At 34.5% G+C, this 14,338-nt stretch overlaps 1 protein-coding gene across 4 annotated transcripts in view; it reads left to right on the top strand.

The window, feature by feature from the left end:
* AXDND1 (axonemal dynein light chain domain containing 1) overlaps positions 1-14,338 on the top strand; it is a 36,216-nt gene that overhangs the window by 5,635 nt on the left and 16,243 nt on the right. For all 4 annotated transcript variants that reach the window (XM_087960883.1, XM_087960884.1, XM_087960885.1 and 1 more), the window contains exons 5-17: positions 432-540; positions 1,616-1,701; positions 2,938-2,994; positions 3,072-3,180; positions 4,086-4,207; positions 4,586-4,726; positions 4,814-4,918; positions 5,717-5,837; positions 9,375-9,476; positions 10,755-10,921; positions 11,146-11,224; positions 11,838-12,072; positions 13,676-13,892. In XM_087960883.1, the coding sequence (XP_087817009.1) occupies positions 432-540; positions 1,616-1,701; positions 2,938-2,994; positions 3,072-3,180; positions 4,086-4,207; positions 4,586-4,726; positions 4,814-4,918; positions 5,717-5,837; positions 9,375-9,476; positions 10,755-10,921; positions 11,146-11,224; positions 11,838-12,072; positions 13,676-13,892 (1,650 nt within the window). The remainder of the gene's footprint in view (positions 1-431; positions 541-1,615; positions 1,702-2,937; positions 2,995-3,071; positions 3,181-4,085; positions 4,208-4,585; positions 4,727-4,813; positions 4,919-5,716; positions 5,838-9,374; positions 9,477-10,754; positions 10,922-11,145; positions 11,225-11,837; positions 12,073-13,675; positions 13,893-14,338) is intronic.

Here is a 14,338-nt window from a genome sequence, read left to right as displayed (position 1 = left end):
ATAATGTACTGTGCAAATCTAGTCAAAGTGTTTGAGACCATGAATTGACAAAGTTTTCAACCAAGAATAGGAAAACAGAGAGCTGAACACCTGCAATAATGGAAAAGTAAAAATGAAAATAATGGGAGATAATTAAGAATTCATTCTGAAAGCTGTAATAAAACTCCTTTTTAAGGCAGGAAAATGTTTTGGGCAAACATCCATACAAGAAATAAAGCAATTTTGTGTATGTTGGGGACCTATTAATAGACAAGTTGGCTAACAGGCAAGAATTGTGACTGAGAGTACCAAGAAATTAGCATGGTATTTGCAGACTGTGCCTTTAGATGTTCATATGTTAGCACTCTTCTGAGTTTTAGAGGTGAGAGTGTAGTTCAGTGATTCTACAGCAGTTTCCCAATTAAGCTGTTGTTTCTATTCTGTTTGTTAAGGGATGTCTCTTTTCTGTATGATATCATCTCTCAAAAAGGATCAGGGGCTCCTTCCTCACGTGCTGTACCTCATAAAAGTTTGAAGCAGGATGCAAATGCAGCCAAGCCTGTGAGTCTGCCTCTTTGCCAAAACATTGATAGTATTAAGCAAAGGGTTAAGATTTGACAACAGAACTCTGGAGGTATGACAGAATTTGGACTGAGCGCTAAGCATTTATAGGACCAGGAGGACGTATACTTGAAACAGCAGAGCCAGTTGTCAAAAACACTACTTTTTTTGTATATTTGCATTTAGTCAGGTTTCTATCTGAATTCACAGTCTCTTAAAACTATAAAATGTCATTTGGACTTCAAATAGTTGTTTATGTCCTTTTGGGTTTTTTTTTTTTTTTTTGCAAAATAAAACCATAAGACAAAAATATTTACTAGCTAAATTTTCTAAGTCAGCTTAGTGACCTAACGTGAAGTACTTAAACAAATTATATTTCTTAAATCTAGTCAAATAATGTATTTCCTAACAATGATGCAATGGCAGGATAGAGATTGCTTTATTCACTGTTTATTTAGAGACCCAAATCAAACAACAAGCTGGCACAATCAGCACTAATATTTATTTATTAAAAATGTATATCCACTTTTCATTCAGGAGCTCAAGATGCCATACACGTTAGTCCTTTTTCCTATTTCCCCCCAGAACAATAATCGTGTGAAGTAGGATAGGCTAAGAAAGACAGAATGGCCCAGACTTCACCCAGAGAACTGTGGCTGAGGACAGATTGGCTGGGTTTTCCTGTGCCTAGTCTATTATACCATACAGGCAAGCAGAGTGCTTGTTTGTTAGTGAAAACCATGATTTCAGGCAGACATGATTTATCAATTGGTTAAAAAAAAATCTGGTTAAAAATCTCCATTAAGCCTGTTTCCCTTGAGAAGTCACACAGTGAGATGTCTCCTGGTATATACTTTTACAAAAAAAGTAGTTTTCCCCCCATAAAAGTTACTTAAAATGTAAGTAAGTTTCATGGGGGAAAAGCTACTTTTTTACTTAAAATGTAAGTAACACATTAAAAATGTCAGGAAGCATTTTTCTGCATATCTTTAAAAATAAATTTTATCTTTGGGGGAAGTTGTGAATGTTTATTGCCTGCTTTATATTACTCTCTTTTAATTTATTCTGTTTTTAGGCAGCAAATGTAGCAGACACCTTTGTTCCAGAGGAATTTCACATTGTAAAGAACAGAGGTGTCCTAGGTTTGGAATATTATGATGAGTGAGTACTGTTATATGCTTTTGTACCTATTAAGTAGGATAAAATCAAGAGCATCTGAAGCTAGGCGAAAATACATGGTTAACTACAGGCTTTGCTCAAACTTCTTCATCCCTTTTCATGAGTTGCTTCATCCATAGTTTCCAAAGTTATTCAGACCCTGAAAATAAAACTGAATCCTTCATGAATGGTTAAACACTATAATGAAATGAGTGTAAATTAGCCCACCGATGGGCATAGTTTTAATGGCTGGAGAAGACATGTCTGCAGTGACCAAGGCAATGATGCAGAATGGGGGAGTGTAAACGTGAATATTGACAGGGACACAAGATTTAGAAGGATGCTTGGAGTTTTCCCCCAAACAAACGTTGCATTTATTTTAAGTCTTACACTACTGTTTTGTGTTTATCTTGGCTCCCACTATCAGGAAATCACACCAGTTAAGTTTAGTAGCATAATAGAGAGGTCTCCTGAGGATGGAATAGGGAAGTCTTTGAAATATGTGGCTTATTTCTGATATTAGAGTTAAACTGGGATGAAATATATTTGGAAAAGTAAGACAGAAAGTATTCAGTATTCCTTTCCCAAATAACCTTTTCATATTAAATTAGGCCTCAGCTGTCATTAGGTGCAGTAAGTCTAATTTTCTTGGATGTATTTCTCAATTTATGTAAGTTAAGTATATTTATTGTACATTTATACAAGTCAATTATAACTACATGATACAGGTTTTCATTCTTCTCATTACAAACCCCTTCAAAGGGCACATGCACTTAGCTGTTTAGAATTTGATTGATTTTTACAAGTCATTAAAAGTATTCTGTCATCTATTCCTTGTCATTTCATTATTTTTGTTTTGTTTTTAGATTTATTTTTATATTCTGGAGAATGTTTCTTTTAAAGTACAGGAAACATGGTTTTTTTCATGGGCAAAAGTCCTTAGTTCCTTGCAAATGGGTGGCCTTTTAATATAGGCCTGGGACATATTAAAAGAACAAATCTATTAGAGCTTTGCATACAGAAAGTATAACATTCTTATGGGTGTTATTTGTATCTATTTTTAAAAAGTGTTGTAAATTGTGCTAATACAGTAATTAAATAATAATTGTGCTACCAATGCATTCAACTTCATTTGTCATAATTTTCTAGTTGTATAGTTTCAAAAAAATGTTTAAAATAAACGTGCCATTTAATCCTGCAATAAAAACCAAGCAGTTTATCCTATTTTACTTCCTGCAGTAAATATACAACTCTGCTTCAAGATGAGGAAAATAGGCTGCGGGTTTTTCCATCTATGTAAGTAACACTTACATTCAAAATTCTTCAGTTTTGCGTGTTGTTATTGGGCAATTTCTTCTCCTCTGCTTTATTAGGAAGCCCTCTGGGAGGCTGGAGGTTCTCCAACTGATGAAAGTGATGGATACCATGCTGGAAAAGGCTGGAACAAATGATGTGAATGTTGGTGTAACAGGGATTTCACAGGTAATAATTGTCTTGATACTTCTGCAGCAATACATAGACATGACCATTCGTTTAGCAATGATTTTAAGTTACAGTTGCACTGAAAATGTGACTTATGATCATCTTTACGATCATCACAGTGTCCCTGTAGTCACTTGATCATGGTTTGGGCATTTGGCAACCATCCCGTCCTGTATTTATGAAGGAACAGAATGCCATGGTCACATGATCACCATTTGCGACCTTCCCACCCTGCTCTCTATCATTATTCAATAGGGAAGCCATCAGGGAAGATCACAAGTTGCAGTAATTTGATACCTTACTTAGAAGCTGTGACTAAAAAGATTGTGAAACTGGGTGCTTTCATGTGATGTCTCATTTAATGACCGTGCCACTGAACAATATATTCTTTTTTGTCCCTATTGTGATTGTACATCAAGGACTACCTGTACAATCTTTCTCTTTATGTGGCCAGTATAAAAGTTTAGGCTGGAAGGAAATCTGCAAATTATGGTAGACAAGTTTTCTGTACCTAAATGGATTGTGTTAGTAGTAGGTCAACTTTTAAAGGCAAAATCCTAATGATGTAGTTTGATGCACCACATCTCATTCTGTTGTTTAATTATGAATTTATAGTGGTGATGAGATGTTGCATTTCATGTATTTTAATAGAAAAATGGGATAAGCTATTATGTAAATAATAACATAGTTATATTTTCCATTGAATAGTTGAGAGTGGCACGATCAGTAGGATCTCTTCTATGAGTAATTCAACAATCATCGAACTAGAATAAAAAAATGATATTAAAAGGATAAATATGTTTCAAAGTTTTTATTTTCTTTCTCCTAACCCATTTAAATGGAAGATAACCATTTTATATCTAGTTCTGCAAAAATCTTCATAGTTTCCACATATCTTTCCCAAGATGCACAATATCCTGGAGGTGATTAAGGTGGAACAGAACATCTACAATATTGTGTTTCATGAAATCATTCGACAAGTCAGTGTGGATTGTGCAGAGCGAGGACAACTCCTCTCTAAACTTAGGTATGGAGGTGTATAATCCAAAACATATTCACAGTCAAATATGACAGCTTTATAAGTCTTTTGATTACTGGTGTAGAATTAATTCAGAAGTGTGTAAGACAGGGTGTTTTGTATGAAATGGATAAAGCCTACAACAATACTCTTTCTAGGATATCAATGGGGAGGAATGTCATAATAGATACATGAGTCCCATTGTATCATCTGAACCTCTCTTGATTTTTTTAAATAGCCTAGTTCTGTCTAGTTTTATGTACAAATGTTCCTTCTCTATTTGTAATTTCCCAGTCTTTGTAAAAAAAATAAATCTTTTAAATTATATGCAAATATGCTCAAGAAAAGTCAACATTTTTTCCTCTTTTACATGTTTCTATCTTACAGACAAAGATATGTGGAATTGCTAGAACGAATTCCTAGGCAGATGAGGACTCTCTTTAGAGAAATGATGGCCCAGAGAGTAATGGATAAGCACATTACTGATGAGTTATTCCATTTCAAGCAAGCTATAGGACAGCTGACAAGGTCTAGATTCAGATCATTGCTTCTGTTTCATTTTGTGAATAAAAACAGTGATTGTTGAAAGCCTCTGAATATCTGTCCTTACCACAGGGAATTAAATACTATCCGAGAACATGACCATAGAACCTCCTTTGAAGCCGAAAAAGCCTATCAGGAGCTAGCAAGAGCAGTAAAGGAGTCTGAGATGAATGCAAAGTGAGTCTCTGAGTACATTGATGGCAATGTTAATCATTGTAAAGTTGAGACTGGGAAACAATATTTGAGTGAAGAGCGGGATAATGTAATTTGGAAAACATTCAGAAATCTGTGCAATGTGTGCAAGAGCAATAAAAAGTGGACTCTGGAAGATCAGTAAATGTTTTCAAAACCATTCTTCAGTGATTCCTCTTGCTGTCAAGGCCTCCACTTCTACTACTAATACTAAGGATTTAGAAGCAAACATCCAATCAATTCTTGGGAAAGGCTTAGAAATGTTTGATTTCTTTATCTAATGTGGGTAAAAGACACACTTGACCAATGGATCTCTTGTTTCAGTCTTCAGACTTTTTCTGATTCTAACTTGTGAATGTAAATACAAATCTTTTCGTGGATTTCCCTTGATTAGACAGTACTTCCAGAATTGTGAAAATCTGACAAAACTCATTATTTAGCAAATAAAGATTGCAAATATACCAGATCATGATTTTGATTGTATTCATTATTTATGACTTTTAGTTTGTGATCTGAGCAGGTTTCAAATCTGGTCTATCATTCTGGCCATCTTTAAAAAAAAAACATATTGTCATATTAGTTTTATTGTAATTTCTTAGTTTTGATTGTTCTGAGACCCCCCCAGAGTCATTAAGAGTGAGGTGACACTCAAGTTCAATAACATTATTTATTATTATTAGATTATATAAAAATAATTGTTTTGAATATTCTGCAAATAATAGAAGTTACACTGTTGAGGTGAATTGTAGAGTGTGTTTTATACCTCTTTCTCATGTCCTTTAGTCTTTTAGATGAGTATCGTGAGCTGTACGAATTGCAGAGGACAAGATTGGAGGCTCAGATCCATCAACTGACGCTAGAAAAAGAACTGTGGAGCAATGCCGCATATGATATAGCCTTAAAGGTACCTTCCGAAACAGATAAGAGTGTGATAGCATTGGATAAAGTACGGTCATTTCTTCTTAATGCAATTCGCTTTTAGTACTTTTGTCTACAAATTCTTGAAAGCTGATGAGTAGTTTTCCTCATTTATTCTTTTTTTCATTTCTGATACTTTTTGAGTGCATAAAATCAGTTATAAATGTGTATTTCATTTACCCTCAGAACAACTGTTGATGAAAATCACTATTTCCACCTTACAATATGGGATAAAAAGGACACATTACCATTTAATATATATTTTAAAGTAACTATTTTTAAGTGTTTATAGCTCAGCTCTCATTAAAATGTAACAATAAATTACTATTATTTTAAAATATCAGCAAATCTTCCCTTAAGGTCTCAGCTATATAAATACACACATACACTACTTTAATCAACATTAGAATGGAACAATAAAATGTATTATGTTCTGCTAAAACTATGTGCAGTTTTTTTGACCATATAATAATCCAGAATTATTTGCTAATGTTATGTGCAAAGAAGGATGGAAGGAATCACATTTTTTGGAGCAAACAGGGTTTTTTCCCCTCATCTAGTTAGCCTTCTGTTGTGGCTTGAAATGCAATGTGTCCTGTGATTAAATTTCATAGGCAAACTATCTTTAGTGTGTTAGTGTTGGTTTGATACTCTCCAGGCCCACATTAAATGAAGCACAAACAAGCATCTAAAAATCTAAAAAAAACCACCATAATGTTATGCATCAAAATTGTCTATCGTCAAATATTTGTTATAGTTTGGTAAATAATATAATATATATCTTTTACTTCTGGGGATTTTGAAAGAATGGCATAAGTGAGTAGTTATTTAATTGGTTGGTTATGTTAAATAGTTTTTTGTCCCATTCTAGAAAGCTATATCCATTCTTTCCTCAAATGCTTTCATAGCAGAACAGTTAACTTTACTCACTGTAGAACTCATGCGATGGCTCAAACAGCAGAAACCTCAGAAGAGTTCAGTATTTTTTCTTTGGAGGTTGGGTTGGCCTTTGGTTACCGAGTATAAAAGAATATTTTGTCATTTGAGTCTATAGCCGAACTATATATGCAACAATTACCCAATATTTGGATATAATTATATATTTTGTAACTACTTCTCCTATCTCTAATTTTTGGTCTGCAGCAAAAGACATGATAGAATAAATAGTATAACACATGGGGATTGACAGATATCAATCTATAACCCTCTGTGAGAGAGATATGCGGTTTTTCAATATGACAAATAAATAACTTACTTTGGAACTGAGATTGAAAAATAATATTGTGTAATTTGTGAAATGGGAAAAAATAAATAATCCCAAATGAAATACATGGCTTCAAAAGGCAGCTCAATCATTTCAGGTGGCTAGATAAATAGATCTGTTGCCTCAAGCACAAGTACACAATTTAGAGTGAAGAATGCTTCTTTGGGTACACGTATGTTGGTTCTTTCTGAGTATTTAATTTTTTATTAGTTTATCAAAAAGAAAAATGAAAATAATTTCAAAGCAGGGAAGGAAAAAGGAAGAAGAAAAAGTGTAGAGGAAAAGGGGGAAAAGAAAAAAGCACTGATTTTTGACTCTGTTTATTTCAATAAAATAAGGTAATAACAAAAAAACACAACTTTTTGTTTTTATATAGTAATATATACTAGCTATATCTACAACAATAAAGCTATCTAATCAGCAAAAGTCAAAATTTAATTCTTTTCTACCTCAACCACAAAGTCCAGAAGCGACTTCCAAGTGGAAAGAAAGTTAGTTGTATTCTTTTCTTTAATTCAAGCAGTCAATTTAGCTATCTCTGCTAACTCAGCCAGCTTTTGCAGCCAGTCATCCATTGTGGGAATTAAAACATCTTTCCATTTGTGTGCATAGAGCATTCTTGCTGCTGTGGTTCTTTCAGGACAACTATCACAATGTGAAGCTTTACTGACTGGTATCAGAATAGAGTGGGTTTTGGAAGTAAAGATGTATGAATGGGCTCGCTAGCCATTCTGTTCTAAAAGCTTTGCCTTTCCATTTGGCATGAAGGACAACTAAATAACCAGTGAAAGTTGGAGGAAAGCAGTAGATTTGACTGAAACCCCAATTCCAAGCCTGAGGTTTAATTCTGTACAGATTTTCAGTGAGCCACATTAGAGCAGATGGGCTTGAAGTTGCACCATTCTGAAGGTGGGCCTTCATGAAATTATGGTCCCAAACTGTTTCTCTTGTAGCTGTGGCACCTTGCAAATAGCATGAATGCAATATCTGCAACAGAAAGAAGGAAGCAGTTTGTTATCTCATAAAAATGTCATATTAGGAAAAGAAAAGTGGGGAAATATTGTATTATTTGATTTACAGGTCAGCCTTCACTTCTGAGATTGCAATACCATTCATGGAGAAATCTTGGAAGAAAGATCCATTCTAGTCCTTTTGCCATTTCACCTTCCATCTTTCATGAGCATTACTGTGATAACATGTTGTGATTTGTGTTAGCTAAATGATTAGTTCAGTGATTGGTTTATTGTATAGAAGAGAGTTAATCTTGTGTATTTCAGCCTGAAATACTGTCGTAAACATATCGAAGAGAAAGTGCAGAACCTGGTCTAGACAAAAACTGTACAAGTCCAAAATGTGTTGAAATTATATGATTTGAATAAAATAATGTCTTGCTGATAGGAAGTGTTTCATTGTGTGCACCCAAACATAATGCAGACAGATACTGAATCTCAAGGTGCTTTTCCTGGTTGTCATCATTCCTAACAGCAGGCTTGAGTCCTGCAGATAGAAGAGAGAACAGAAATAATTTTAAAGTGTTGGCTTAAAATTGGTTACAGCAGATAGGATATTCCTGTACAAGGTGAAAGAATGCCATTGCAAATTGCATATGCAATTTATAGTTATAAATTGCATATGCAATTTATAGTTCTTGTACTAAGAAATTTGTTGCCAAACTTTATTGAGTACCACATTTCTAAACCTTATCTGATTCAGTTAATGTATGATAATTGAGTCAGGACCATTGCTATTTCACTACCGTGTTTCTCATATAATAAGGCTGGGTCTTAATTTTTTTGAGCCCGAAAAAATGGCTAGGCCGTCTTTTTGGGGGTGACTTAATTCCCCCTTGCATCTTCGGGCGGGCGGCGACGGCTTGGATGTTGACCTCGGCATTGGTGGGGCACTTCGTATCGGGTCAACACAGGCAGCACCATATCCGGGTGTGCAACAAAAGTATTTCTAACGGCAAGCCCCCACCATTCCCCCATTTCGCATGTTTTAATATAGGCCTTAATTTGGGGAGGGGCTTAATTTCATTTCATGCCTATAAAACATGCTGGGACTTCCTATTGGGGGAGGCCGTATTGTTGGAGAAACAGGGTAAATTGCTGTCTTCTGCATACTTGCTTGGAAAGTCCCATTTGGACTTCTGATAAAAAAAAAAACATGCTATTGATTGTGTGGGTATAATAGCATCTTCATCTACACTTATTTTTCTCCTTCCAAACTCTTTGATAATCTTATAATACGTATTTTCAGGTAGTTGAAAAGAACAAGCTGATACTGGCTCGGAGAATGTATGACAGTGAAAAGGCTTGGGTCAAAGGGATGAGGCACTTCTTAATGCTATTGGCGTCACAGGTACAGCTACTTGAGGGTGTATTATCCATTAGTGGGGGAAATGCTGAACATGATATAATTAAGCTGCATGAACAAAGTCTTTCTGTTTGTTAGCTTCCTTGTTCTACACTCAGTTTCCTGATTACAACAGCATAGAAATCTGAATAAATAAATAAGGTTTACATCAACATTGATATTGGCATTTCCACGCAGGATAAGCTTTTTGGACAGCTCCATATGTGGTACACAAGATACTGCACAAACAATGGCATGCAGAGTGTTGAACTATTATCATGATTTGCATCAGATGATTTGCTTTTTGCATCAGATGGATTTTGTATATAGTATTTTTATCTATAAATAAACCTTTCCTTTATTAACAAAATATATTTTTCATGCATATAAGATTGTTTTAGATCTCACTCTTCACTTTTAAAGAAATCCATTCTGCCCTCTGTTAGTCAGGAATATCCCAATTTATTTACTATAAAATATCATCTGATGAGATCGGGGTAGCGAACCAATAGTACCAACTTTAAGAGGTGATATTGTGCTTAAACTCTCCAATCTATATAGCTTATTGTACTAGAAGAAAATGGTAATGTAGATTCAGCACCTTTCAGTAGTATAGTATTAACTGGTGAAAATTCAAACATTAGAAAAGGGAAAGAAACTTGCACTTTTGTCTCTGATAACAAAAAATAATTAAATTTGATGAAATCACATCAAATTATCTGCACTGTAAAGCAATCGAGATAAGAGTAGATAAATGAATCAAATATTATGTAAGGGCTAAATAATAAATATCAGTAAGTATAATATGCTACTGTGACTTGTATGTCTAGTATCTGTAAACAAGAAAATGTTTTAGTTGCTGGGTAGCCCAGTTAATATTGCTGCTTAAAGCTCTCATTTTATTTTGCTGAAGCAACTTTTTTCTTGAATATGTCATCTCTCATACATTGCTTAGATAAATTATATAATAAAATGGCAAAATTGCTAGAAACTGGTGATAATGCCTGCCATTGTTTGTCCATATTTGAGTTGTTATGAGGCAAAAATCTGTATAATTTACTCCAGAATCACAACAGGATGAACTGTGAGGTTATGAAGACTTTGAAGTTTCTTTGGAGTTGAGTGATATCAGATCAAATCAACAATAAATAAAGAAATAATCTGTTCACAATGTAGATGTAAATAATAAAGAATGCCTTTTTAAACGATTGTTTTGATATTTATAGCTTAATAATATGATTTTCTCATAAGATTCTTTCTCTTCTTTTCTTCCAACACACTTAGGATTCTACTGATCTTTCTAATCTACAACATTGGACACAAGAATTCCGGGAGATTTTGAGAGATGCTGAGGTACTGGTGGAGCAAGTTGAAGAAACTACAAGAGAAAGGACAAGGAGTATTCAGAATGGTTTGACGGGTTGGCTCCGTTACTTTCAAAATCATGTTCTGTGAGTTTGATAAATGTTCCTTTCTTTCTTTGCTTTATAGCCTGACAGTTATGGCTAAATGAAGACTATGTGTAATTAAATAAACCATGGTTCAGTTAACTACTGCGAAGTGAGTAAGGTAAACACAATGCATACTGCATGATATGCATAAAGGTTTAGATACATATTAGAGTGATTTGTATTTTTGGTTACACATTTCCAACTGTCTATTCTTGCTTTTCCAGTGGAAAAGGAACTTATAATTTTGAAAAGGGAGCTACTTTGTTAGAACAAATCCTTGTGGATCTCAAAGTTTGGGAAAAGGTAAGGGTCTTCTTGTTTCATGTGTTTATTTATAGACTTCCCCTTAAGCAGGACTGCAATAAACAGAATAACATTTATTAAAGCTATTCTCATTAATTACTTTCAACGCCAGGGTGCCTTCCCCAATGAACTGCAGTGAGCCTGAGTAGTGGGAACAATCTCTGGGATTCAATTCAAAAATGAGTTATCGTATTTTCATTGGTCAGGTTTCATAATCCTTCTACTTTTTTCTACCTCTTCACTCCTGGGGTTGCTTTATGTTAGGTATCAACAAGGGAAGTCTGGATATTAATGAGGATTAGGTATTTAGCAGATATTAGGTGCCTCCTAAACAAAATTGTCTAATTGGAGTAAGAACAGACAGTTTTTTTATCTCACAATTTGTAAGAGTAAGTAGGAAAATTAAATTTGTCTAAGAAGCTTCTCTTCCAGCTGTGAGTTTAAAGATGCAGTTCAATCACAGGACAATCATAGAGTTAAAAGTGTACCTTATAATAGCTAATACTTGGTCCTAAGATTATCAGTTTAGGGAAGGAGAAAGCTGTAGAGTTGTTTTTTTTTTAAAATGGGAAATCTTTCAGGCAACAAATACATTTATTGCTTTTTCTTTCAGATGTTAAATGATGAATTGGCCCAGTATGGGGGAGACATGCTTCTGTTGAGACAAGAGCCCCTCAAGATGGCTACCAAACTGCAGAAGCAGTGGGTTGATCTGGGGGTTGCTTTGCATGGCCGTCACAAAGATCTCCAGGGCAGGAAGCCAGCTGAGTCAAATATGCTGGAAGAAATCAATAAAGACTGCAGTCATCTCAATGAACAGTATTGTACAAGAGTTAATGGGGAAAATGGTAAGAAATGGTCAGTATTGTTTGAAAGATTTTTTCGAAGATCAACATGTTGCGCAGGTGAGGATTTATTTAAAATTAAATTAAAGACAAATATATAGCACAACTGACATGTAAAACATTTTTGAGTAAAACAGATCCAACATTTATGGCAATAGATGTTGACAGCAGGTCTTTATAGAAAACAAAAGTTGGGTTTTTAGTTCACATCCACTCTTGTTTGCAAAATATCCTATCTTAATTAATCATCTTAATTTGAGTCATTATATTTGTATCTTTTGTCCATTCTTTATTGTCCCTTTGTCTTGTTCCTTATATATAAAAAAAAAGAAGAAATTTCTCCTGAAATCACTAATCAGAGTATGATGCCTTTCTATCTCCCCTAAATTAATCAAATTAACCTTTAAAATAACGCCCATACACAATCCGATTTTGCTTGGTACATTCTATCTAAATAGTACATCCAGAATAATTAAATACATAGTTAAACAATAGATCTAAATATTAAAAACAAATACTATAATAGAAATTTTATAATAACATCAATACCATAATCTTATTAAACTCTTTAATTAAAACTCAATATTCTAAACCTCCCCTCATATTATTAAATTTTAAAAATTATTAAAAATGATAAAGTATATGAATCTCTTATCACTGCTATAAGTTTTTTTCTAGTACAATACAACAATACATATAACTTTTTAAGAAATTATACTTTTTTATCTAAAAAATTCCTTTTCATAATTTCAAAACTTTGTATTTTTCCATTTTCCTTTCTTTCTTTCAACCTTTCTACCCCCCTTCTCTAGTTCCATTTCCCTTTATAGAGATAAAGATATTATTTTTTTTCTCTCTTAGTTTTTTTTTTTTTTTTTTTTTTTTTTTTTTTGTGATTCTGCCAAAATTATAATAGCTCTTGTTGTAATGATAGTTTGGAAGAGCGGACATTCAAGAGTTGTTATCTCAGCAAGCAGAAGACAGGATTCTCACCTGGGTATAATCAGGGAAAGAGTCAAATCTGATTGGGTACAAATTTTTTTTCAAGTCCTGTTTCCTAATTGGCTGAGTTTTCACCAAAAAATAGGTTCTTATCCACTATTTTCGGATGAGGTCCTTTCTACTGAAAGTTACTGGTACCTCTTAGAGACTATTTCAGGAATTCTTAGGCCTAGAATTTCTCCTTCAAAAAATTAAAGCTTAAGACATTTGCATTTTTTGTTTTTTGGGGGGGGTCTGCACCCCTCTCGGTCCCCCTAAGCTACTATAACTTCCTCGGGGGGGGGGGGACAGTTGTCTTTTTTTTCTTTCTTTATTTAAAAAAATATAGCACACGACATGAAAACTTTGTAAAACGTCAACTGGTTGGAATAGATGTTGCGGGGGTTTTACGAAAACAAAGTTGGGTTTTTGTTCATACCTTGTTTGCAAAATTCCTTAGCTATTTTGATACATTTTGTATGCTGTTTCTGTCTTTTTTTTTTTTTATTAAAAAAACATCTCTCTCTTTTAAAACAATGTTAAAAATGTAAAGTTATGAATCTGCATTATACATGTACCAAGTTTATTTTATCAGCATTTTATGAGATAAAACTTTTTTCTCCAGGATCTGCCAAAATTATAATAGCTCTATTGAACAGTTTGGAAGAGTGGACATTCAAGTTGTTATCCAGCAAGCAGAAGACAGGATTGTATGAAGCTGATTGGGTACATTTTTTCCAAGCTGTTTCTAATTGGCTGGTCCAATTGGATGATCTACTGAAAGTTACTGGTACCTCTGAGACTCTACAAGAAAAAAAGCTTAAGACATTTGCACCTTGCCCGTAAGCTACTATAATTTTCACAGTTGTTTTTTCTTTTTTAGCGTTCCTACTGGTTGATGTTTCCTTTGATGAGCCACCGCATTTATATTTGGTGTTTTATATGCTGTTTCTGTGAATGGTTATAAGCTATGCTTGCATTTTCTACAGCATATGAAATAAAACTTGATGCTTCGACTTCCGGTTTGAAGGGCTTGACAGCGAACAGAAATCTGCGATGAGTGCGCGGTTCCTATCTGGGCTCGCCGCTGGAAGCGCCCGAGTCGGCTGGTTTGGGGCTAAGCCACCCCGTAGAGGTGGTGAAGGCGGGGAGACCGCCAGCAGGGTCGAGGAGAGCCGCATCTCTCCTCCTCAGCTGACCATTACTCCCTTTCCCGAAGGCGGTTGCAGCGGTGGTCAGAAATGACCACCACAAAGAAGAACTCGACCGGAAAAGAATGTGCAGGAGG

This window comes from Notechis scutatus, chromosome 3 (genome assembly GCF_049901735.1).
Source record: "Notechis scutatus isolate UNSWTSFEM ecotype Mainland chromosome 3, rNotScu1.2, whole genome shotgun sequence".
Classification (NCBI taxonomy): Eukaryota; Metazoa; Chordata; class Lepidosauria; order Squamata; family Elapidae; genus Notechis; species Notechis scutatus.
Note: the sequence above shows the minus strand (reverse complement) of the source record. Positions and strands in the feature narration are given on the sequence as shown.